The 27,134-nt window shown below is 41.6% G+C and overlaps 1 protein-coding gene across 3 annotated transcripts in view; it reads left to right on the forward strand.

Moving 5' to 3' along the window:
* The window catches only part of CPED1 (cadherin like and PC-esterase domain containing 1), a 277,556-nt gene that overhangs the window by 243,187 nt on the left and 7,235 nt on the right, over positions 1 to 27,134 (forward strand). For all 3 annotated transcript variants that reach the window (XM_059171684.1, XM_059171686.1, XM_059171685.1), the window contains exons 17-21: positions 879 to 1,015; positions 13,520 to 13,740; positions 13,997 to 14,098; positions 14,520 to 14,607; positions 18,656 to 18,802. In XM_059171684.1, the coding sequence (XP_059027667.1) occupies positions 879 to 1,015; positions 13,520 to 13,740; positions 13,997 to 14,098; positions 14,520 to 14,607; positions 18,656 to 18,802 (695 nt within the window). The remainder of the gene's footprint in view (positions 1 to 878; positions 1,016 to 13,519; positions 13,741 to 13,996; positions 14,099 to 14,519; positions 14,608 to 18,655; positions 18,803 to 27,134) is intronic.

The raw sequence follows: 27,134 nt of genomic DNA on the forward strand, positions 1-27,134 counted from the left end.
TTTCTAACTCAAAAAGCAGCTAGGAATATTTACCTCCTCGTTATTTCGAAGAGAAACAGCTAGTGGTAACATAAGCAAGACCTTGAGGGTAAGGCCTTTGATTGCTGGAGATGTCAGGGTATTGTCCACAAAGGATGTAAGTAACCACTCCGTATTCAGTGTATGGGTTCAAACTCCACTTCTGAAAAGATGAAGAAGGAAAAAACAGAAAGCAAAAAAAAAGTCATATTTTGAATTTTTTTCTAATAAATCATTAATATGTCAACTCACACTAAAATTGGAAGTATTTGAATACATATCACTTTATCAATAAAATAGAAAAGATCTCAAATGCATTGCGAACAATTCATTTATCTCATAAGCATTTACTACAGCTTGTGACCTCCTTTGTGCCTGAAGTCTGTTAGTAACAAAGGTAAATTTGACATCGTAATTATAACGTGCATTAGCCCATGAAATCCTCCCACCTCTCTTGCTGCTGAAGAAATGAAGGTACTAGAGCTTAGAATGTGCTGAAGAGATTCACACCAAAATGGTCATGAGGATGTGTGGCCAACTGCCTTAATGTGAGTGGCTTCCCATCTACTTTGGTCCTATTAAGTGCTAATGCATTATTTAAAAATGAGTAATAATGGAGGAGCATCCAATTGCTTGGTTTTTCGTCAAGAAGGTAGTTTCACAGAGCAGGACTCCTACTTGATTTCGGCATAGGCTGTGTTACTTCAGAACCTTTCTACATGTTGCAATTCTATCTGGTTGGCGGGGGGCCATGCCTCACTCCGTGGACTTACACGGTGACGAGTGGTGTTCTCACCGCAGTGACTGAAAAACTCGTTTCACTGGGAAAATCTGAACAAAGGCTTCGCTTTCCATTCTAGGCCAATGGATCGTGCCTTGCCTTAGCTGTTCAGACAACAGGACCTGCGACTGGAGAGAAATAACTTGGCAACCCCATAACTGCCAATATGGTGTTCTCACTAAGCCCCAACTCCAGCAGTGCCTGGGAGGAAGGAAGGTAGGTTCTGGATCCGGTGGGGGGAAGCCTCTCATTCATGCCCCCTGTAGCACCAAGAGCCATGCCATTGCATTGACTAGACCTGTTCCTGCTCTCTTACTCGGCAGATGATATCTAACCGCATGCAGTTGGCTTTTAGAGTCATGGGTAAATGTTATCCTAGAAGGGCCTGAACGATCCTTGCTCAGAATGCTCCATTATTTCCAAATAAGTCTACTTGACAGATGGACGACATTAAAGTCCTTTCCCATGTTGCCCCAATTCCATGCTGGTTTTCTCAGCACACGTTGGTAAGAGCTTGCCACATCAGCAGACAGACAACAGTCCGGGGCAGCTGGCCTCGTCAGCGGCCACCCCAGCAGGCCCCAGGGTTGCAGCAAGACATCTGGAGTTCGCTTGCTGGAGCAATGAAATGTCCCTTGCATGTCAGGCTCACTTCTGCTAGAGCTTCCCGAGTGCATGACATGCTAACCTTCCTGATCTTCTTTCACGTTCCTGGGCAGGTCTCACGTGGACCTCACTAGGCTGCTTTCCCTTTAGTGAGGCCTCTAAGCTGATCTGTCGGACATGCAGTGTCTCCTTGCTAGGCGCGCTCTGAGTAGGTAGATCCCGGCCGAGCTCTTGGACGTGTGAACTGGGCACATAGACTGAGATGCCTGGTTAACATGAAGTAAGTAATTCTTATCCAGATTCTCAAAGTACTTTTTATTAGACAGACATTTCCTTATAAAGTGTTTGTGAGCACTCACATAGGGGCAAGACTGAGTTCAAAACCCTATTTTCTTTTTTTTTTTTTTTTAAAGTTCTGTTCATGTGTTAGGGAAAGAATGCTGGAATGAACGTATGCCAGTTTTTCAGATCAGCCTAGGTTCAGATCCTCTACTAGCAAATAATTTGAAAATAATGATGGGGGTGGGGGAGGGTGGAAGGGCAGGGCAGGAGGATAGACATTCTCCTTCATGGTGATTCCAATATAAATGCCCCAATTTTCATGACAGGGAGTAGCCCTGAAGATGAAGCAGCCCTTAGTTACTTTTTTTTTTTTAATTTTATTTATTTATTTGACAGAGATCACAAGTAGGCAGAGAGGCAGGCAGAGAGAGAGGGAAGAAGCAGGCTCCCTGCTGAGTAGAGAACCCGATGCAGGGCTCGAACCCAGGACCCTGAGATCATGACCTGAGCCGAAGGCAGAGGCTTAACCCACTGAGCCACCCAGGCGCCCCACTCCCCCTTAGTTACTTTTAAAAAGGAAAGAGAAGAACATAAACATCTAGAAATGTATGAACCACCAGTCTTATTAACTGAGAATTGATTCTGTGCAAGGAAATCAGTGTGCTGCTACATTTTTTATACCTTAAGTCTGACCAGACGGTAAGCTTCATGAGGACGACGGACATGTTTGAATCACTAACATAATCTCACTGCTTAGCTCAACTTTTTGATATGTAATGGTCACTTAACAAATATTTGTTGAATAAACGGATAGGTTAAAATCTTTATTTCCAATCATAAATCTGTGAGATAGCTATTATATGTTTTCTACTTGAGAAAACTAAACCTCAGAGAGGTTGACTAATTCTCCCATGATCCCACACAGATGTACGGCTACTACTCTGGCATTTTTAACCACCAACTTGGACAATCCAACATCCACATCTAAGAAATGCAGGACTGGAAGCAATGAAAATAGTTGTTGCTGCAATAGTTAGACATCTCTAAAGTCTTCCAGAATACTGTTCTGACCTCAGAATTTAGAGCGTTCAGGAAAATTCCAAGATATCACAGTCTATTAACCTGAAAGGCAGTAGATGCTAATTTAAGTTCATAACTAAATTCCATGGCTTTTGACATGACACATACTGTTTCCCCGGCTCATGTTCTTCATCATAAAGTAAAAGAAGCCTATATGATCTAATCCTGTAATGTAGATTAAATAGTTTGCAGAAAGCAAAAAAAGCCTTCTCCCTCATCTGTCTTAAAATACTGTAGACCCAGTGGCTTAGGCAACAGATGTTCATTTCTCATAGCTCTGTAGGCTGAGAAATCTTGAGATCTGGAGACCAGCCGGGCTGGGTTCTGCGGAGAGCTCCTTCCCAGCCTCCATCCCCCGCCTTTCTGTGGCGGTCACCAGACAGAGGTAGAGCTCTGGTCCACCTCTTTTTGTAAATACACTAATCCCGTCATGGAGACCCCACCCTCAATACCTCATCTAAACCTAATTGCCTTCCAGATGTCCCACCTCCTAATACCAGGGTAGGGTTTCAGTATAGAAACTGGGGGGAGGTGGATGGCAGCACAAATGATAACAGTTTTTGTTAATTTCAAGGCTGGTTATTAGCAACTGTACAAAGTAATGGTGAGAAAAAGGGAAGATCCCTTTTTTTTTTTCACCTGTTACAGAGGATGTTGCAAAGTCTGAAAATAAACCCTGTGTTCAGATTAGGTGATCCTGGCGGAGACCAGCTGGCGGACTGCTTAGTAGTGAGGGCTTATCTTAGTGAGTATCTTAGCCCAGAGGCACCATTCAGACCCTCCTGCTCAGATCTCTGGTTGACTGGCACACTGGCCATGGTTCCACAGAGTTTGATGTGTTTACCCGGATACGAATGTATTCTATATACTGCAGGGAAGCATTGTACATTTTTAGCAGAAGAGAGACATGGTCGGAATTAGAAAAATCCTTCCACAACAGTATAGAGACTGCCTACAGGGAGGGGGATACGGGTGCAGGGGTGCCAGAGACTCTTTAATGGAAGAATTCCATCATACAACCTTGAGGATTCAAAGCAAGTATAGATTCTCAGTACAGATTTCTAAAGTATGGATTCAAAGATAGAATATATATTCTATAGTATATGTATCGTATAATGCTATTGATGTAAAAACTAATACGCACATGTAAACATGCCTGCATACACAGAACATTCTGGAAGTAACACCATCAAGAACGATTACCTAAGTGAAGGGGAGCAGGAGAGGGATGGTGTTATGACAGGACTAACTACATATTTGGCAAGGCCCAGGCAAAACAAAAATGCAGGACCCTGTGTTCAAAATGATTAAGAGTTCCAAGACGGTAACAGCAGAGCAGGAAAGCAAGCCCAGGACCCTCCCACTGCACGGACTCTGGGCAGCCCCCTGGGTCACATGCCCATGAAGGCAGCTCAGGGAGCAAAGCGTGGTTGGCAAAGGGTGAAGAGATCTTTTTTAAAATATCTGTGTGGTATGGATTTCATTTTCATGGGTGAGCATTTTTTTAATCTAAAAAATCTGTATTTTAAAAGGTTGTATAAGTCAGAACCAGGGCAGAGGCAGTGGAAATCCAAAGGAGAGAGAAAGTCCGAGCAAGAAATTTTATATTTACGACCATGGGACAGGATACCATACAGACAGGTTCACACACACCACACAGCCCAGACATCATTGTATAAATGTTCACCATCGTGACTATCATATAGCACTTACATTAAGAAAACTCCGTTTATGAATAGAATTAGGTTAACATAAAGTTTTCCCGATACATTTATTTCTCACTCTCCATGAGAAGAATATACAAAGTATCTTAAAACTCTTTCATTCCTAAGCGAAGACCATTCTCATCCTACCCAGAATTTTTCATATCGTGATTCTATTCCAAAGACAAATGTATGTTAAAGCGTACCAATTACAAAAATAGAAAAACAAGGAACATAAATATTTTGTTTTTTAAACACCATATGTAATGACATTTTTGGGGGAGGGGGAACGCTCACTTTCTACTATGTCAAACATTCAAAAGAAACATGTTACTTGAGCGAGTTGGTACAGAAATGGCCTTCCCATCTGCGTAAGGATAGCAGGGCTGTGGAGCAGTGGGAGCTTGGACCCGCGGGCAGTTCGCAAGTCTGTACTACAGCTCTGATCCCATCTGACAAGGTGGTTGTCTATGCACCGGCTCCATCAGATTAACTCTGCTGCTGCACATCAAAGAGCCTACACAGGACTGTGGTGGTTGTTACAGGCGATCTACCAAACTCGTTACTTTGAAATGGCTTGGACTGGAAAAAATGAACTAGAAAAAAACAAGGATCTTCATGCTCCCCCTCCCCGAGCCCGCAAAGACTATGCAGTGAAAGTCCGATCCCTCCAGGGCTAGTACCTTCTTGGATTTCCTTTGGATTGGAGGGAACAGATGATGAATGCAAGGCTGTACTTGGAAATGCATGCCCACCTGTGGGGATGGAACAAGGCACAAATCCGTTGAGATTTAAAGAATGTTTCAAGTTTCTAGTAACTTTGACCAACAACCACACTGTGCTTGGAAGCATGTGAGCTGCACTGTTACTTTCTAGACTCACTGGGTTGCCTTTGCTACAGTGATGCGAACAGGAGGTTGGTCTCTGGAGGAAACATGGGAACAAGATTTCTCCTCAAAGCAGTCAGACCATAAGAAACTCTTAATCTCAGGAAACAAACTGAGGGCTGGTGGAGGGGAGAGGGGTAGAGGGCTGGGAGACGGACAGTGGGGAGGGTATGTGCTACAGTGAGCGCTGTGAATTCTATAAGACGGAGGAGTCACAGACTTGTACCCCCGAAACAAATAATACATTATATGTTCATTTGAAAGAAAAGAGAGAGAAAGAAAAAAAAAAAAAAAAAAGAAAAGATTTTCCCTCAAAGCATTTGTAGCCCATTTCAATGTCACACTTGTTTGTGTATGAAGGGCAGGTAAACGCGGGGCTCCTTTTAAACCCTCAACTTATCCAAGTATGAGTGATTTCACAGCTATGTAGAGGTTTTGTGTTGTGTAACTGTGCTGAGTCAAAGCTAAATCAATAGAAAAACACAAGCTATGTTTTCAATTACACTCTCACACATTTCTCCAAATAGATACCCACCTCTTACTTAATAAGTTCTGAATGGAACATCCACAAAAATTTATCAGAGCATAACTTTGTAATCACAGTGCGAAATTTAGAGGCTATAGTTTAGAAATATGATAATCAAATTTACAATGGAAAAAATTTAGGAGCCTGACCAAACGGAATTAAGCAAGCCCTTATTTTGTTTGTCAGTTGAAAACACAGCTCAGAGTTTAAAACAGTATCTGAGAGAAGATCGCAATTAAGAAAGGAAAATATAATAAGGCAATATTTACTGAAAGTACTTAAACTCAGCTGTTAAAACAGGGAATGTAACTTACATCTTTAAGTAATGTTAGCAAGTTAAGTAGTGTCTTGGACTTGAAGGTATTTAAATTTTTGAAGTGTGGCTAATTTATAATAATATGTTCTGACTGATATGTTACAGTTACACAATTCATGGTTTCTTGTCAGTTTCGATATAAAGGGAAGAATAAAGGGGAGGGAAATCACCTCACTCTCACCAGGAAAGAATGGCTTATCCGTAATGCCCTCAGTCCAGATGCAGTGGCTATAAGGATCAATAATTTTCTTCCACACAGCTAGAAGACCTGTGTCTGGGTGATAGAGTTTAGTTGTTTGTTTTTCCTTTTTGCCAAATTTCATGTATTTGAGGGTGATTTGCCTAAATGGCAATTTACATTTGTTCTAGGCCCCAAAGAGCAACTTGGCTGGTTACCTATAGCCAATTTAATCAATATGCACCATTGGAAACATTCATTGTAACCATATTATATTTCACGGACAGTTGCTTTGCTGAGCTAGATTTTCATCATACCCTAAATATCATTAGCTCTCTGATCAGCCTTAGCTTCCTAGTAGGACTGAATGTCCCCTTGCTTCATTTAGAAATGAGTAATGAGAGCAGTGAAGCTTAATCACAGGGCTCATCAGAATCACTGTGGAGCTTTCTAGATGGATGGGCTATGGTTGGCCCTGGATTGGAGGTAGTGTGTAAAACGCCCCTTCACCTCACTGTCATTTCCTTATTTACCTATGAGAGAGCATTAATGGACAAGATTAATGGACAAGTAGCTTCTATGGCAGGCCTAGGTGACTTCCTCTCCCGGAAGGTTTCAGTGGGTTCCTGTGAGTTGAGCTGAGTCTTGTCTTGGCATCTACATGCATTTTGTTTGTTCTGAAGAAATATCCCTATTTCTGTGAACACTTAAGATAGAATCTCTGTTACGAAGAAAGAAAGGAAGGAAGAAAATTATTTAAAATCAAGGGGTTTTTTCTGGCCTATTGATTCTACAGACACCAATTCTTTTTTTTTTTTTAATATTTTTATTTATTTATTTGAGAGACAGTGAGAGAGAGCATGAGAGGCGAGAAGGTTAGAGGGAGAAGCAGACTCCCCATGGAGCTGGGAGCCTGATGCGGGACTCGATCCCGGGACTCCGGGACCATGACCTGAGCCAAAGGCGGTTGCTTAACCAACTGAGCCACCCAGGTGCCCAACAAACACCAATTCTTTTTCAGCCTCAACAGATGAGGAGAATCTGAGAAGCTAATGAGCTCCGGCATTTTACTGCCTTTATATTGACTCAACCCAAATAGCCGCCAGTGCTTCTCTTTTCATTTCTCTATAACTTGCTTTGCTAGCTATGCCCTTGGTACTTTTGATGACTCTGCAGGAAAGAGGTAATAGAGTACAATATTTGCCTGTTTAAGTAGCACCATTGTTAGTTCTCTTCATTGATGATGAGTGGAATGAAAATCATTATACTTTTTTTTTAAACGATTTTATTTATTTATTTGGCAGACAGAGATCACAAGTAGGCAAAGAGGCAGGCAGAGAGAGGAGGAAGCAGGCTCCCTGCTGAGCAGAAAGCCCAATGCGGGACTCAATCCCAGGACCCTGAGATCATGACCTGAGCCGAAGGCAGAGGCTTTAACCACTGAACCACCCAGGCACCCCCCACCATTTTTAGGAGAAAATCATTATACTTTTATATTTCAGCCAAAATTCCCAATCTTGGTTGCATTTTCACTACTGCTAATACTGATATTAATACTAACAATACTTCCTGCTATTTTTTGTCTCAGGGACAAAGAAATCCTTTTCTGCATCATAGGGATTATAAATGTAGCCTTTCATGTGCTTCATACTTTCGCTAATTCACACGTGGAAGACTCTGAGTGTAGGTTTTAGTTTCTTCCCCAGAAAGACAGCATGTAGGAGAATGTGTAAAGGCTAGCTAAGCGTTCATCAGACCCATTTCCTCCTCTTCCTGGCCAATGTAGTTGACTACAGTTCTCAGTCTCCCTTGAAAGTAGGTGCTGTCATAGACAGAGCTCTAACCCGTGGAATGTGTGAGCAGCAGTGATGTGCTCAGCCGCCCTGCTGGGCCCACAGACACCCTGGCAGCTCCTTACCCCTTCCCTCAGCCGAATATCAATGCCTACAAAGCTCTTCAAAACCATTACTGAAGTAGACACAGTCTAACCATCTAGGGACCCTGCCCACACCCCACACATACACCTGCCCGGAACCACCTGGACTATGTTCCTAAAGGAGAAATAAACTTTAGTCGTATGTAGGCCATTCTACTTTGAGGGGGCTCTATTTGTTATAACCTACAGCCTACCTCACTTAACACAGGGGCAATATAGTATGAGGAAATGAAAGCGAAGATAATTAAACCATTTCATGTGTTTCTAATATGGTGAATTTTAAAGAAGCCCTAAGCTTTAATAGAGCCTAGGAACATGATACGCGTTTAGGTCCTCTGGTCCACGGTGGTGTGAAAAAGAGTAGGAAATATGCCAGCCCCTGTAAACTTCTCGGTGAGAATCTGCCTGCTACTGGGTCTTGGAGCTAGAACAGATACAAAACTCCTCTAAACACATCTTTGTCTCCCACTGATGAGCTGAGGTCCTGCCTCCCAGGACACAGCCAGGCACAGAGGCTTCTGCTCCTCTGCAGAGCCCACCTTGGGTTTCCCTCTTGCACTGGAGAACCAGAACTTTGGAATAAAGTTGCCACCTGGATCCAAAATAGGATTCTCACGATTCCTGTGATGGGTTTATTAAACCGACCCTTAAGCCACTGTTTCACAAAAATAGAAATAAAATTTGTTTAAGCTGATTATTTTTAGGTGAATTTTCAAAACATTTCTAAACAGAATGGACTTACTATGTTCATTTTGGAAAACAGAATAAACTGTCATATCCTCCCCTGCAAAATAACCGCGGGTAAATTTCCAGGACCCTTTCTACACATCCACGCGCTTTCCTTTCACAAACATACCATCATCACTTATATTCGGATTGCAATGAGCTTTTGATAAAAGTTAACTGAAATCTTCCCCATCACACTGTATTACAGTATCATTGTTAAAAGATTAAAAAAATTCAAGTGGATGATTATACCTTAATAGAAGGAATCTGGAAGACATTTGTACTGTTTCCATTGTACTTTGCTTTTAAAATATATTGTAATAGACATCCTTAAATATTTCCTAGAAGTGGAATTCCTTAAAATTTGCCAGTTTATACACACAACAGCAAAGTTTCCACTCATCCATTTAACACATAAGAACCGACTCTTATGCCAGGCACTATTCTGGGTCTTGGGATTCAACAGTTGAAAAGAAAGAAGATAAAACCTCTTCCTTGTGGTCCTTACACAGTTGTAAGTGAGAGGGGTCATTTCCCCAAGCTCATAAGATTATAGGGGCTTTCAAAATCTTTGCTGTTTTGGTAGGGGGGAATAAACTAGCTATTGCTGACGTTGGTTATTTTTATAATTGCTTGCTAGTTATTTATATTTAATGATCACATTTTTTTCATTAATTGCCTATGCCAACCAGAACCTATACATGCTAGTGTGAAGCAATAATGTTGACGGGGAAGAAGAATTATTTACAAATTTTATGGCCAGTTTTGAGTATTTTTATGGAAATTTAGGCCTTTTAATGTCGACCTTTAAAACAAATAATGTACAAATTTCCTTTTTGAAAATTCCCCAAATTGAAGGATCTAAAAGATATAAAGATTGGCTGTTAGCCATGTAACTGGGGGGAAAAAAACCACTCTGTTTCCTGACGTTGTTTTTCAATTGTGTACATGCACTTAAAAGAACTGACCTTTCGAAGTTAGAAATCAGCCTCTTACAAAACTGCTCCCCTACAGAACAGGCCATCTTAAAATCACAACTGCATTTTCATTTTAGTTAGAACTTATCATCTCTCTCTTTCACAGAATAGAAAGGCTCTGGGAGAAAACAATTCTCTAGGAAATATTCCTCCCAGAGTCCTGACCACCAGACTTGAAAAACGCTACCTAGTTATTTGCAATTTAGCACTCGTTTTGCACATGTTGGTGGTGAGGCTTCCTTCTCCCAAACCCCGCAGCTCTTGTTGGTCCCTGGTCAGGAATGGAGAGGCAAGGGCTGGTTCTGACAGTGTTGGTTTGCTCAGGGTGGTGAGCTCTTCCCGGTTCTGCATCCAGAGCTCAGGCTTCACCAGCAGCCTTGTGAGTCTGGGGAAGGGGGGGTGAAGGGGTGGGGGGATCTCCAGCAGACTTCGCAGGGCAAGCGCTCTGACAGAGACACTCCCCATCTTCTCTGACGTTTCCTCTCAACAAGCTGCTGAATTTAAAGTGCTTAGCAATGCACTGCAAGACCCCCTGGATGGCTCCGCACACGCTACGGGCCTTTCCTGTGCCTTCATGCTAGCTCACATTGGGAGCTTCCTGTGTGCCAGGAACCAGATGGCTGGGACAATCTCACTGATGTTCTCTAAGGCGGTGCTGTTATCCCCCCCGCCCCCCACATTTTACACGTAAGAGGAGGAAACCTTGGAGCAATCATAATTTATCTAAGATTACCTAGTTAACAAGTAACTGTACCTTAGAATTCTGACACATAACTCTTTTTGCCTCTGACGTTTTTGTGGGCTGCCTCTTTGTAGAACGCCACAAAAAAAAAGGGACCAAAATGTTCTTCTCTCAGTAACAAGCAGCTTCTTTGATTTTCCTAAGCCCCTGTATCTCTCCCTGTAGGCCACAGTACAGACCCCCAGTGATCTTACTGACAGCCCAGAGATACCCTAGGAGGGATTGCATCTCCACACCGTGATGAAAAGAACCCATCGGAAAACCTGTAGTGGCAATTTAGTTTTAAAAAGCTGGTCTCAAAGTTCTTTTATCAGTGTTAAGACCTGAAAAGTTCTCCCATCTAACCAAATTCTCAAGTTGAGGTCCTAACGCCCAACACCTCAGAATGTGACCATGTTTGCAGGCAGGGCCTTTAAAGAGGTAATGAAGGCGAAATCAGCTCTTACGGGCGGCCCCTAATCCCATGTGACCGGTGTCCTCACACGAAGAGGAGATGAGGACACAGACACACACAGAGGAAAGACCATGTGGAAAACTCAGAGAGAAGGTAGCCATCTACAAGACAAGGAGAGAGGCCCTCAGAAGAAATCAACCACGCAAATACCCTGATTGTGGACTTTTGACCTCCAGAATAGTGAGAAAATGAATTTCTGTTGCATATGCCACCCAGTCTGTGGTACTCTGTCCCGGCAGCCCCAGCAAACTGATCCAAAGGGAGCTGGTACTTACTAGTATCTGAAACGAAGAGCTTTCCAGATTATTCAAAGTTCTCTTTTAAAAATCAAAACTCTAAATCAGAAAAACAAATTGTTATATAGGTTAAATCCAGTAAAAAGAATTTCAAGGGATTTCACAAATTATTTTATCATATCAGATGTTTATTGCCCCAAATGGAACTTGACTAAGAGGATCAGTGACTGGGGCCTCGACACCCTAAATTATTCAGTTTAGCTTGATGGTGCTTCTGATGTTTGATCTGAGGGCAAATCGGAGATGTCTTGAGGATTTCTTCACACAGCTCATTGAATACACTTACCATGGAAAGAATGAAATTTGCAGATTCTTACTCACTTTGCTGTGCATGGACAAATGCAGTAGTCCTGAGAAATGCCAGCAATGGCTGCCGTTAAAATCAGAGAAAAATATGTGCAGGGCTAACAGAAAGAGAAATCCCAACACAGAGAAAACTGAAGAATGAAATAAACCTGTCCCAAGACATTAAAAAGGATTGTCTCGAACAGAAGTCCCTTTGACTTTCAATTCAATAAGTATTTTTGAAATGTATGCATGGTAGGATGGGGGAAATTAGAATTTAGAAATTAACCCTGACTCTGACCTCAAATATTTCTTGACATGAGATGAGAAAAAAAGACACAGACAGGAATAGCCATAATGTCATGTAGTCTTTGATAAAATCTGTAATGGAAATTAAAAATGTAATGAAATCACAGAGGACAGAGAAGATCATTGGACAAGCTGGGGCACTGGACAAGACCCTCTGGGAGTTACGGTTTTTTCTTTGGGGTCTGAGCTTGTGCAGCGTTTACACAGGTGGGGTTGCCGAGGGAGGAGCTTGCTAGGCAGGCAGATTAGCACAAGGGAAAACAGATGTTGTGGAGTGCAAATCATGTTCAGCAAAAAAGTAGGAGTCTGACCTGCTTACCTGAAGGGAAGCCTTGGGAGGACGGGGCCATTGACCCTGCGTTTGGAGTCAAAGGGCCTAGGTTTGAGTCCTGTGTTCCCCATTTACCAGATATATGAACCTTCAATTGCTCCCTGAGCCTTCTGAGCCTCAGATTGCTCCTCTGTGAAATGGAAATAATGACTCAAACCTCACCATTATGATTAAAAAGGAGTGCCCTGTGTGAAGTCTCCACCTAGCAGAGTCTGATATGCAATAAAAATTCTGCAAATATTGGCTCAACCTCAATCACATAGGCTTGACTATACAGAAAAATGGAGACCCAATAAGGTTTTCGAGCATGAAGGTGCAAGCTCCGGAAGTAGGCATTGGGAAATTTATCCCAGTAGTGCCGCGTGTACAGCATGACTTTGAGGGCAGCCTTTCCCACAGTTTTGGGGTGATAGGAGCCTGAAGCAGAGCTGCTTCATGGGGCAGTGGGAGGGTTTTGAAGGAGGTGATGAGTAAGAGTCTTCCCGGGCAAATGGTGCTGGGGACTGCTCCCTGGGTCATAGTCAGAGACTCAGGGTCCAGCCCTCTGGCTCTTTTCTCAAACAGTGGCATGACTTCTACTGAGCTATCCAGCCTCTGTGAATTCTCAGTTTTCGCATCTATGAAATGAAGAGGTGGGAAAAAATATCTAAGTATTCTTACAACACTAAGGTACCTCATGCTTATTTGTTTTTTGTTTTGAGTTTCTTTTTTTTTTTAATGTTATGTTAGTCATCGTACGGTCCCTGATTCAGGCCTATCCGAATCAATAAAATCTGTTAAGCTCATTAGATGGGAAAGCAAACTACCTAAGGGAAGTGGAGAAACCCAAGAGAACCTAAAGCAAAAAGCTTTAAACATAACTGAGCAGGTCAGTGGCTGTTAAGATTATGAGGAATATGGAAGAGAGGAAAATGAACAGGTTTGGGGGAGAATATGATTAACATCATTTCTAACAGCTGAAAGGGCCTTCTTCCAAAGAATTAGACTTGTGGCTTTAGGACTATTCAACAAATGACTTACTTTGTATTGTCTCTCATACCATGTAAACATCAGATCTGAAAGCAAATGTTTTCCTCTAATTCGTAGATTCTTTTCATTGGAGATTCAACCAACAGAGGGATAATGTACTACCTGATCGAAAGACTGAATGAAACCCTGCAGGAATGGCAGAAGGTGCATGGCACGAAAGTCTATCACAACATCAACGGTGGGAAGACTTTGATCAGTTACTCCTACTATCCCCAATTCTGGATAAGCCCTTCATTGAGACCAACATTTGAGAACGCGCTTGAACATCTCTTGCAAAGGTACAGTGGAACTATTATGGACGGCACAGTGCCACAATGGACCGACGTTTCGCTGGGGGTCATCATTGCTCCCTGTCTATCAAATGTGCTGAAAAGCTTAAATCCCAAGTAATGTGACTGAAAACAAGTTGGAAAGGACAAGGAGGTCCAGTGATCGGGATGCTAGCTATGACTCAGAGAAACGTGAGGCACTGCTGAGAAAATGTTAACCATCTGTTTCAAGGCAACATGTGTTGTTTTCCTTTTTGGATTTCAGATCGCGTCCCCTGGAGAACACAGGCCAGACGGTGTTGGTTGTTGGTGGTGTTCAGTGGCTCAATTCCAATCACCTACAGATTATTCACAAGGTTTTGAAGAGGTGAGTTTCTGCAACAAGAATTGTCATTAGCATTTGGAGTTAAAAAGAAAAGTCACCGTTGAGGTGATTAAATTTTATCGAGATTTTTGTGGAAAGGACAGCTTGAAGTTTAGAACTCCGGTTTAAAATGTTTCAAAATACTTTTTGTATCCATCACAAGAGGGCTCTTCAGTATCCACATTTATATTTTCTACAGGTAAAAACACACCCACTGACACATAAAACTCTGTCCACAAAACAAACAAACAAACAAAAAAAAAAAAACAAAAAACTAAAATATGCCAAATCTATAAAATGAAAATTTAGTCTTATATGCCAATTATCACGTCCTAAAAGAACTCCATTGTATCTGTTTATGTAAGCACAAATACCAAGAAATGTAATCAAGGTTTATGACCTCAGAATTCTGATTATTTCTCAGGGAAAATTTACTCAATATCCTTGTGATCATCAAAACTTTGGGAATTGGATTTCATCTCCCAGTGGATGGATTGCATTTCTTGACACAGGTAGGCCCATTCCCTCTAAGCCACATGAACTTTATGGTTCCTGTAAGGATCTTTGTTGGTGTCTGAAAAAGGACCTACAAGGCATTATATAAGAGTCAGCCACCTTCATAAAAATCAAAGGAGATAATGTACTTAAGGATTAGGATTTCAAATCCATTATACTTATTCCTGGAAATAAGGAGACCATGTCCCATTAACACATTATGAATAATGCTTTGAACTCCTAAGACAAGAAAGGGGATGCCATGCTATAAAAAATAAAGAACTGAAGGGTGGATCAGAGAGATTCATCTTTAAGTATCCCTTTACCACGAACATTTCATACACCTTAAAAGACTCATGCTGAAACCACAAATGAAATTGTCAGTATCAATGAGTACTTTAGGAAAAGGGTGGCTTTTTTGAAGATGATTTCTGACTGATTGCTTTAAAAAAAAAAGTCTTTGAAGTAGTATCATTAGTTTTATCTTTGCTTGGATATTCAGAAAGGGGAAGAGTTAGAGGCCTCTGACCAGTTCTTATAGAAAAGCACTGAACAGAAGTCTAAGAAAAGGAAAGAAAAGCAAAGAAAGGCACTATCTGTAAGTAAGAGAAGCAGCAGCACTTGTTAGAGCAAGGAGAGTTCAGGGCAGGCGGGACTTCATGGCTTTGTTCAGGGGAGACGGGAAACTGTCCATTTACTGTATACATTGTGTGTGTGTGTGTGTGTGTGTGTGTGTGTGTGTGTGTGTGTGGTGTTGATCCCTCCTCAAGTTCCCCAGCACAGATGACACGATTCCCTTTCCCTCTAAACCATTGCCTGCCTCGGTGTCAGATCTCTGATCCCAAAGCAGGAGAACAGATAGAATGTGGCCCAAGTCAGGGATCCAAATTCAGCCTCTCGGAGGTAATGTGGGGAGGGGAAAGTCCCTTAAGATGAGTTGACGTATTTAATATCTGGGGTAGCTGAAGGGTCGGAGTCTGGATTAGACGACAGTTCCTTATTAATGGTTTTGAGTTGAATGTCCTTGAATGTTATTTGAAGGCTACAGTCAAGGTTACAGTTCCTTCAGGACGACTCTGCTTTGAGCCCCCACTTTACCCCTCTCCGGAACTGCAGTGCTTGTGGCTCCTACTTTTATTTAGGTTCCAAACTCAAGATTAGTTCATCACAGCAGACAGCAAACATTTCTGCAGCACTTTCTCTGTGCCAGATCCTGTGTTCAGTCGTATGTCTCCCAGCACGGCTTTGAGGATCCCCATCAATCTTCTCAAACGGAATGAAGACAAAAGGAGAGGAGAAACAGAGGGGAGAGGGTAGAACAAAAGAGATAGGGAGACTTGCAAGCAGAGGCAGAAAATAAGGCTGAACTCAATTGTTGCCGGCATGGCCATTCAAGAGCTTGCCTCTGCTGTTCTCTGTAGACTTGCTACCCGTGCGTATGCACAAATGTGCACACATGTGTAAACACTCACTGCTACTGAGCTCAGTCCTGCTGGGCAAGTTTCAGTTCCTCAAGCACACCGTGCTCTCACTCACGTCCGGGTCTTTGAAATCACTGTTCCCTCTGCGTGGAGCCCACTCTCCCACCACCTGTTCGCCTGAACAACTTCCAATGATCCTTCACGTGTTCGTTTACCACGGGCAGACTTAACGGATACACGAGACTGGATTGGCTAGTCCTGCCAGGAGCTCCTGTGATAGAGTCTCACGTCTCTGTTTATGCCGCTCAACAGAGACAATCCTTGGTTGTCTGTCTCCCCTGCTAGACTAATCTCTGTGAGAGCAAGGACCAGGGAGGAAGGAAGGGCTGCATTGCACACTCTGCTACCCCAAATGCAAAACACCATCTTCAGCACATAGACCGTCAAAAATATCTCATGCAAGAATGAGTGAATGATCCTTCCCTAGGGTTTGTCTCCTCCTAGATCGCCCCTTCAAGACTGAGACATTCATTCACCTGGGCGACTGGGGGTGTGGCCCAGCGAGGACTCCCTCCTGACTTTCGGCAGGAATTGCCTTTTGCTGCCCAGGCCTGACTTGCCAGTATAGGGGTACCAAGATTCAGCTCCCTTTCCCTAGTTTGGGCCGTCTTGGAGGAACCAGCTCTAGAACTCCCAGTGGGATCCACAAAACCCTCTTATAGAACTACATCACTTCCTTATAGGTGTTGATCCCCAAAACACTCTCCTCTTAGCTCCCTGCAAGCAAATTCCCATCTCAGGAGTCTGTTTCCCAGAGAACCAACCTTTGTCTAGAAAACTCTCTTTAGAACCCTCTTACTGTAAAGTTCCATATACCTTTCATATCTACACAAATTAAAACTGAGAAAATACTTGTAACCGGACAAGAAGTCTACAAACAATATTAAACATCATTGTTCACATGATGGCATCAACCAAATTCACCTATGTTCCTTTCCTCTAGATTTCTTCTTTAGGAATTCTTCTATTCACTACTTTTATTTTGGGGGAAATACTCTTCCTTCGGTATTACCTGAAGATAGGTATGCTAGCACAGTGGAGAAGACAGAAAATTAGACATATTTGTACTGCTGCTTTTTTCTTGCAGTTGGACCAACAAAACAAGTGATTTGCTGTTTCTTTTCTTCTTCTTTTTTTTTTAATTACTTATTTGACAGAGAGAGAGATAGAGAGAGAGCCCAAGCAGGGGGACTAGAGGAAGATGGAGAAGTAGGCTCAGGAGCCCAATGTGGGACTCGATCCCAGGATCCCAGTCATGACCTGAGCCAAAGGCAGAAGTTTAACCCACTGAGCCACCCAGGCATTCCTGTGATTTTCTTTTTCAACCGGAAAATAAAAAGAATTTTTATCCGTTAGAAAAGGCAAGAGCAGTTTCCTTCCTCAGTCAGCTTGGGTTCTCCATGTCACAGGAGACAGAATTAGCAGAGGAAGGGGATTTATTAGGAAGAATGTCCGGGAAGGATATAGGGGAGGATAGTGAGTAGGCAGAAGGAGTTTCAGGCCCCAGCACCTAAAGCATATCACTCAATCTCGCACCAAATACTTTCGTAGTGTCTGCTCTATCCTGGGCTCTGTTGGGCATGTGGTTGGCTGTTACTGTTTGATAGGAAGAGAGCGCAAGAAGGGTGGATGAGGAGGGAGGAGTCTCGGACTGCAGGTCGGTCTGAGAGCATCCTAGCCACGCTGATGAGAAATCCCAGAGCGAGAGTAGTTAGAGGAGGGGTTGCTTCTCTCCACAGTGGACCTGAATTGGACTTTCGGCCAAGCTCGCTCATGGCTCTGGACATGGTTGCGGAGGGAGGGAAGAATATGATTTGGCAAAGCAGGGGCTGGAGCCGGCACTCAGTTCCGTCGTTCCCTGAAGCCCACCCAAAGCCCATTCCCCTTAAACCTCACTCTGCTCTGGAGCCGCTTCCTGAAGCCTTGCTGAACCCGCTGAACTGCCCTCCACCACCCTGCTTAGCGGGTCCCTCCTCCCCAATGGCCCAGAGGCTAGGATCTTTACATCCAGTAAAGGTCTTAGTAAATGTTTGCAAATGTGTTTCTCCAGTTAGAATGCAGCATCTGAGGAAGCAGGGGCCACGATTTATTTTTCCTTCTATTGTGGTCCCTTAGCACAGAGCTAAGCCCAAAACAGATACTAACTAATACTCAAATGACTAAATGAGTAAGAATCCAAATAGAGGGAGATAGCCTTCATGATGTTCAAATTTTGACTTTTACAGTGAGAATTTTAAATATCTCAGTGAACCTTCCCTGGGAAGAAACCTAAGAAGGTTAAAACATAGAAGGAAAAGTTCCAAACTGTGTGTCATTCTAGATATTTATGTGTCGCCGTTTTAGATTCACGTAAACGTTTGCACTTATATTTTGAGTAAAACACTGAGAAGTCTTTGTTTCAGAAATGCGTGTGAAATTCTTTTTCTTGCAGTGGGACCAATCTGTAAAAACAATGATATTTACATGATTTCTACCTGAATTAGTAAATCGTAAAACAATCCTCTTGATTAAAAAAAACGAACAAACAAACTCAATCTAACTGAATTTTTTTTTTAAATTCCCATTTTCCTCCATTGCACTGCAGAGTGAAGTTCAGAACTTATGGAAGGAAAATGTGATTATTCTGGATGCCGCAAAAACCTATGGCTATGAAGTGGTTGACACATTTACTATAACGATGGGGCGATACAAAGAGTTTTTGCAAGGGACATGCGGGTGCCATTTTCATGAGGTATTTATCCTGGCTCTTTATTTATTGTAGCTTTTGATTTTTTAAAACATCTCTCATTATATCTTTAGTTTTGTTGTCCGTGTTATTTTGTATTAAAAAAACCATGTCGGGGGTGGGGGGGATCAAATGAGGTATTCAGCATCACTCACTCAAAGCATGTAGCAGTCACAACTGGAGGTACTACAAAATAAGAAGTTAAAAAAAAAAAATTTGCTCTTAGGTAGACATTTAAAAACTAGGATCACCAGTCAACACAAGCAGGAGGATGGAAACCTGGAGAGCACCTGCCGTTTCTAACAGACCCATCAGACATTGTGGCCAAAGAAGGTAGCAGGTCTTTGGTGGAGCTTAAAAATCAAGACAATTTAATGTGTTGGACTCATGAATGACCTTCTTCCATTGGTTGAGCCAATGCATGAAAGAGGTGGAGCTATGTTTTGAGTAGCCCTCAGCACCCCGTGGGGAAAATGATTTGATCTGTAGTCATCAAATAGTATATAATATTATAATAGGCGAAGCTGATAAGGTGTTAGCAGAGGCAATAGCAGGTTTCTTCCTCCGTCAGTTTGGGTTCTCCAAGACACAGCAGACAGAATTAGCAGAGGAAGGGGGTTTATTAGGAAGAATGTCTGGAAAGGATAAAGGGAAGGGTGCTGAGTAGGCAGCAAGAGTTTCAGGCCCCAGCACCTAAAGCCTGTCACTCAGTCTTACAGCCCTTGTAAACCAGAAGGCAGTTGTTGGGTTGACTAAGGCAATGACAACTAAAGGATTCTTGGATCCCATTTTCCAACCTTAAAATGACTGTCAGATCCATTTTGGTCCTTAGGTTTTTATGGCTACCCAAGAGTTATTGACACTGTATTGGTTCTTCTAAATATTCTGTGTGTGTGTGTGTGTGTGTGTGTGTGTGTGTGTTTTTACATGTAATTATGTATGACAAGTGCACCTGCATCTCAGGGAAGCAAGAGCCTGCACCCACAGTGCAGAGCAGGGCATTTTCAGTTTTGATCTAGTAACTTGAACTTGGCCTTGCTGTTGCAGAGAAGCTTCTATGCTGTAGGAGACTGTGTGTCTATTTCTTTCTTCCACCAAAAAAAAAAAAAAAAAAAAAAACACCCTTTCAGTTTCTATGCTATCTGCAAAAAGTCAAGACTTAGAAACACAAGGGCAGGTAGCCTAGAAGAGAAAGAAATGATCTTACCGCAGAGCCAGTATCAGAGTTGGCTGCAAAAACAGGTCAGAGGTTGCCAAAACCCACATAAAATGGGGACTTTGAAAGACAACATACAGACCGGGGTTTTGCCCCTTTTAGAAAAGGTTTGTTTATTTACTTATTTTTATATAATGTGTCTTCAATTAGTATTTGAGAGGGGAGGGTATCTGTTTTTCTTCTTCATCTTTAGTCACTCTGGAAGCCTAAAAAGGAGAAGTCTTCCAGAGATTCCCAGCATGGCTCCAATTAAAAACAGAAGATGCCCTTCCCACGTGATCGCTTTGCATGTATCTCCTGCTACAGCACTAACCAGTGACACTAGTAGTCATGGAATTCAAGGACTGCAACAAAGACTCTTTGAACCACCACAACTAGAATATTGGCTTCTAAATATTACTAATAAAATCATCTTTAATTTGCATAACCATGATTTAAGCATGTCAGGTGAAATTATGTCACTTATTTGATTTTTTAATTATGTGCAATAATCGTGTATAAATTGTTTTTTAAGCCCTATTTCTAACGTGTGCTGACTTGGCAACTACGTAGGTATCATCGAAATTATCTCAGCTGATTCTGAAGCAGTGTTATCCATGTTGAAGTTTTCTTATTTGAGCTAAAATACTTCTGGGAGCATTTGCCTTTCTACCGCAGAATGATAAGATCATCTTTCTGAAACTGACTCTCTTCATTACAAAGTCTCTAACCCATTCATCACTTAGGCATAATTGTCACTTAAGTCTTGAACAGTATGTACTACTTGTACCTCAGGAAGTTTCTAGTGCCGACACTAATGTTTTATAACCTCTCCAAACCATCACCCAACATCTTAAATCACTGTGAGCTTCCTATAAACAATAAGAAAATCTAAAGGCCCTTACAAAGGATGATTTGATGGTTAATGTACCAAGCCAGGGAAAAGTACATTATTGGTTTCATGCAAACCATATGAAAGGGCAGAAATCTATTAATAATAACCATTTTTGCCTCTGTGCTCATCTTATGAGCTGGCAAAGCAATTTGTCATACAGTAAGACCAAGAATTAAAATCGGCTGTGCTAAAACCATAAGAATTTGAGCCTTGTATCTTCTAGTGTTCAATCAAACTACTCCCACAATAGATTCACACATACCTGAGAAGGATTGCTATAATCATTATAGTAAGATCTTGATGTGTCCTCTTTGATTTGTGGTGGGAATTCCATCATAGACATAACAAACCTACTTCAGTGGGGTTCTTGTCACCAAAGGTCTTGGGGGCAACTTTTTCATCTGTCAAGACACCGAGAGAGAGAATGTGTTGCCACCATGAATCTATAAACACTTTCCCAACTGGCGTGCATCAGTTTTGACTATAATGTTCTTGCTGATTAGAAAAGCAGGTGTTTCTCTTCATGGGCAGAAATGGAATTTTGTTTTCGCAGTGTTTGTGCAGGACAACAAACAGGATCCAGGTAGCTTTTGCCCAAGAGTGGTTTTGGATAGTACCTTTAGTTATGTGGCAAACATCTACTATGAGTAAGCTAAAACCTGGGAAGGATACAAAAATATTATCAGCTCAGAAATCTGGCTGCAGGAGGGACAAATCCACAACTGTTGTGTGATTATTAATTAGTCTAATCAGCTGTATAAACCTTACATGAGATCTCTGTTTTCTGGCAGGCATACAGCTTTTGACTCAGTCCAAAGGGAGGGAAAAAAAATCCCTCTGGCATTACTACCCAACTCTAATAACCCCAAGTTTCCTTTGATTCTGGCACCATGGAAAGAAGAAAGGATTTTCAATTCCTTGTCAGAGATGATTTCCCCTTTATTGTTTGATCTTCATCTTATACTCTTTATTATTTAATTTTAATTAGGTAAACAAAAACTTAGCTGACCTAGAAAAGTTTGCCTTCTATGTGGTGGCTTGAAGTTTTGCCCTTTTTCCTTCAACGTTTAAAAGTTTGTCATAAACACAAGGAAGAAAAAAGCCTTTAGCATGGCTATTTTTAATAAACTAGTAATGGCAATTTAATTCAACAAATATTTGAGTGTCTATGTGAGCTCTCTACTAACTACTATAAAATGAGTTAGGAGAACATTTTTTAGGGTTCCCTTGAGTATCTCAAATGTAACATATCCCCAACATGCAATTCTGTGTATTGTAGAACGTCAGTTAAAATCAGGGCCTGGGGAAGGTGGGCTAGGGCCAGATCATGGTAAGAGCTTAGACTTTATCCTATAGGTAAGGAAGAGCCAACGAAAGTTTTACGGAGAAGTGAGATGGTCGCATCTTTGTCTCAAATAACATTGAGGGGGGAAGACGGAGACAGAACTGAGTCTGGGAGAGAACTTAGGAGACGTTTTCAGAAGTCATGTGAGAGATGATAAAAGCTTGCCCAAACCAGGGCAGAGACTGCAAGCATGAGGGAGAAGGAGACAAACGCAGGCCCTATTTTAAAAGTAAAATCTGTAGATCTTATCTGCAGCATGGGGGTGTAGGAAGAATCAAAGACGACTCCTAACTTGGGTGATGAATTAGAGCTGAACCAGCAACTGAGTCAGAGAATGACTGAGAAGGTACCGGCTCAGGGAAAAGATGATGATTCAGTTTTGAACATGTTGTGTTTGAGATGCCTGTAGGACATCCAGGTGGAGATATCTTACAGGCAGTTGGCTGCACAAGTCTGAAGCTCGAGGGGCAGGGTGCGGCTAGAGATAAAAGGTTGGAAGTCGTCAGAAAACACAACAGTTGCAACAATGAAGATAGATCATCCAGAGAAAGTGAGCAGAGTAAGAGAAGCTGAGGAACTCTTGGAAATGCCAATATTTAAGCAAAGCTTGCAGAAACAGGAGCCTTTGAATTTAGAGAATAAACTGATAGACGAAAACTCTAGTGGAGTGTAGTACCATGGGAAGCCAAAAAGTGAAAATTTGTAGGGAGAGATCAAAACAGCATTACTGCTGTCAAATGTAATGGATAGATTTATTAAGATAAGGATTTTTACATAGTCAGTGATTTGGCATTAAGAAGGTCTTTTCTGATCATGCAGGAGTAATTTCAGTAAAATATTGGGGGCATGAATTAAACTACAGTAACTGAAGAGGTATAAGAAATGAGACAAGGAGGGGCGAGCGCCTGGGTGGCTCAGTGGGTTAAAGCCTCTGCCTGCAGCTCAGGTCATGATCCCAGAACCCTGGGATCAAGCCCAGCATCGCATTGGGCACTCTGCTCAGCAGGGAGCCTGCTTCTTCCTCTCTCTCTGCCTACTTGTGATCTGTGTCTGTCAAATAAATAAATAAATAAATCTTTTAAAAAAAAAAGGGGGGGGGGGAATGAGAGAAGGAAGCTGGTTAAAGCCTTTCAACAAGTGAAAATAAAAATAAAGGAAAGATACCGGATTCAGAAAAGAAAGTGGTCTGGGAGCAGTTTATAGGAGGAACTACTTCTCATGTTTATAGGCAGAAAGGGAATAATCCATACTTAGGGATACATAAGAGGAAGGTTCTTGGTAATGTGGGCGAGGATCTGGTCAAGGACACTGTACATCGTGGGAGGGTGCTGATAAATGAATGAGGTTGGCTGCAGTTTCCTTCTTCTCTATCATTTACTTGCCCTGGACTTCTGCAATATTTCCATCTTGGAAGCTTCACTTTCAATTTCTCAAATTCATCCTTGACTTCCCCACCAGGATGTTTCTGTGGTTCCAATCCAATGTTGTCATTTAACACCTTTCAATGGCCTTATCACTAAAGACGAGTCACAGGAGTTTCACTACCTACCATTCCTAAACCCGTTTTGGGGGAAAGTGATCCCAGACAATTTTTTTTTTCCCCAGTGCTCAGTCTATTGTCTCCAAGAATTCTAGCTTTTTCTGCCAGGTGATTAGATTACAGATCAGTGCCTGCTGAGAATGAATTCAGATGAGATGTTGATCCGTAATATCTCATGGGGTGTTTTTTTGTTTTTTGGGGTTTTTTTGCCATAAACCCTCATTTCGGGGGATTTACTACCAAAGCTTTAAGAGTCAAGCTAAGATGGACTCTGAACTGCCTTTATTAACATTCCCTACTCTATGTTTTGATGTTCTAGCCTAGTGAAAACAGAATCTGTGGTTTGGGAAACTCTGTATACCCCTCTACTGTAAAGATTCTCAAATAATATTAGTATTTTAAATGATCCAAAAAGCTCTTACAGCAAAGAAACTATTTAGCTCCATTTGACCCAGTTTTTCTCAAACATTTTGACCACAGAACCACTTTCCTTTTATTCATAACAACTATTAACACCTCACTAAACACACTTTGGAAAAACTAGCATAGAGGATGAGGTCAAAAATCATGTGGGGAGTACAGATTAAATGTGGCAGAATGACCACAAGCATTTATCTTCTCTTCCACTTGAAACTCCACCAAAAGACCTTAAAGACATTAAGCTATTCACCACCATTCCCCACTAAGACAGAATAAGAAGAAATAACTCATAATGGCAAGAAATCTGAATTCATTCTAAGAAGTTTAACTTAGCCTGCAAAGGAAGTTACAATGTAAAATGTGAGAGAGGAGAATCTCCAACTAGAGGCGAAACACACTTGCCCACAGATCCTCTGAATGGTCCAGGCCTGAAGGGGGGAGAGGGGAGTAGGGGCAGAAGAAGGCAGAGCTGAGACACAGGTCGGAAAGTCTGTATGCAAAATTGGTGGACCCCTTACATGCAGTCAAGAACCTACATCCATAGATACGATTTCTGTTAAAATTGAACATCAGAGATGGACTCAGAAACACGGTACAGAAAAGAACAAGTTAATCTAGAGGCTGAAATCAGAAAAATGAAAGGGAAAGTTGGCCCTGAAGGACGGAGCTCCTATACTTTCTCCCCAGACCCTGTGGAATACCAGTAGACCAGCAGAAGGGCATAGATGGGCACGTACCACCTTGGACAAGGGGTAGAGGGTTCCTCTGACAAGAAATTGAGTGGCCCAGTGGAGGCTCCCCTTTCAAAGGCCCCAGTAGTGCTGAGCAAATCTCTATAGTGAAGCCAGCGGTTGGAATGTTGGTCCACACAAATTGTTTCTAAGTGACATTTTGGTACCATATGCTTAAATAAAACCAGAGAGACCGATGGAAAGAGATACCTGTGAGTGAAGGTCAAAATAGATTCCAAGACCCAAAAAGTACATGGAACTACAGCAGGGTAGGAACTTAGCTTGTAATCCATTGAACAAATGAAGGTCATTCAAATAATATCAAGAATTCAGTGACATGAATATCCAACCACTTAGAAAACAGAGTTTGAAACGGGACTTAGTCTCTGGAGAACTCCCGAGGAGTACAAGAGGGAACCACAGTTTCACTGGATATGGTAAACTACTGGTCTCTGGCTCCTTCTAATCAGTCTCTCCACCTCAGAGCAGAATTCATCCCCAGAGCTGGAAACTGAGGCCTGTCTGAGGGGCAGAAGTTAAAAAGGCTCGGCTGTCAGAGTAAGAAGCCCTGGAGATTGGGAGGTAGAGGGAAAGACGGAGACATTGCAAATCTGGAAACACCAAAAGCAAAAAACAATTCCTCATTCCTAAAGAAAACTTTAGTCTTGCCTTCTAATCCTCAGCATCTTAGACCCATTCAGAAATTGGACTCCCTTCAATCAAAACATAGCTTATTTCATGTGGCCATGATTAAATATTAGGGGGGGTAGATGAAAAAAAAATCATTATTATCTGTAAAAAATTGCATGATTTCCTGAAATGGAACTATGAATTATAAGGACTGGCCTCTAGCTGTTGTTTGTTGCTTTATTTTTATTCCGTTTCTGTGAATTCTTGGGCTACTTTTTCAGCTGGTTGTAAATTTGGTGACTGGATCTTGGATTGAATGTCATGTCTGCAGAATGACTACACCAAATAAAAAGTACTTCAATCGTATGCATTTATCTTAAAAGACCACACGAGCACATTTTGGTCAATGTCAGGTTTTCCAGCCTTGGAAAGCCACTACTCTCGTTCCTCTTCCTAGCCCATCCATGTCCATGGAACACGTTTATAATCAGAACATCCCCCTTAATCCAGGCTAGAGAGATTTTGGAACACTTGACCCACGGAAAATTGTTTTCTATTTTGTTCTGTGGATCTGGAACCACATCAGAAGTTCCTTGGGTGTTACTCAGGTTAAGATCGGTTTTAGGAAAGGTATTTGCTTCTAATACGCCTGACACGTTTCCAATTCACCAAGCTCTCCCTCTTTGTACTGACTTTTTGAAAATTCAAAGTTATTTTAGATGCAACTGTTAATTGACATGGTAATATACTCATTCTGATTAATATTTATGTGAAATCAATTTTGAGTGTTAAAGTTACATGCATTTAATAGTAAAAGTCGCAATGTGGGTTTTACTGCATAATTTATTAATAGATTTTCATTTGTTTGGCTAGTCCTACAATAGCCAGAGGACAAAGCCAGTCAAGTTGAACTGTAGCCATTTGTATGCCTTCTAAAATGTTTGTGTGCCCAAGTCTTTAATTATGTGGAGATGTGGAAAGATCTACAATCATAAGCTAGGAGGTCTCTTAGTATATAGGAAACCTATGAAAAAGTAAAAGTTACTTCTGCATGTCCAAGCACAGAATTTTAAATTCTTGTTACACTGAGTCACAGAAAAATGTGGTCATTTCCATATTCTATAATATGTTATCATGACAGCACTTGATTCCAGCACCAAAATTTCTCCTTTCTATGTTTCTATAGTTAATATATTAAAACTATGTTGTTGTTTTGAAACAGTGTAATCTTCACCTGAAAGTCTATGTCTACATGTTACTTCATCTAAATGTGAACACTGCCAGAGGAAAATAACTTTTGTTACTACACTTTTACTTGTGATTATAGAGCAATGCTGATCTGACCAGGTGATCACACTTCACAAAGACCAATTTTCCTTCACTCTCATTTCCTCATTTTAAATATAATTTGACAGATAAACTCACAAAAAGAAAATAAACAGCAACACATACACACAAAGCTAGAGACAAAGAATTACTTTGGATCATTTGACAGTGTCAAAATAATTGCCATTTAACATTTGTGTTTGGAATAATGTCAACATGCAGCCAATCACATATATATGCATCACTTAACTGTGTA

Source organism: Mustela lutreola, chromosome 4 (genome assembly GCF_030435805.1).
Source record: "Mustela lutreola isolate mMusLut2 chromosome 4, mMusLut2.pri, whole genome shotgun sequence".
In the NCBI taxonomy this organism is placed as follows: domain Eukaryota; kingdom Metazoa; phylum Chordata; class Mammalia; order Carnivora; family Mustelidae; genus Mustela; species Mustela lutreola.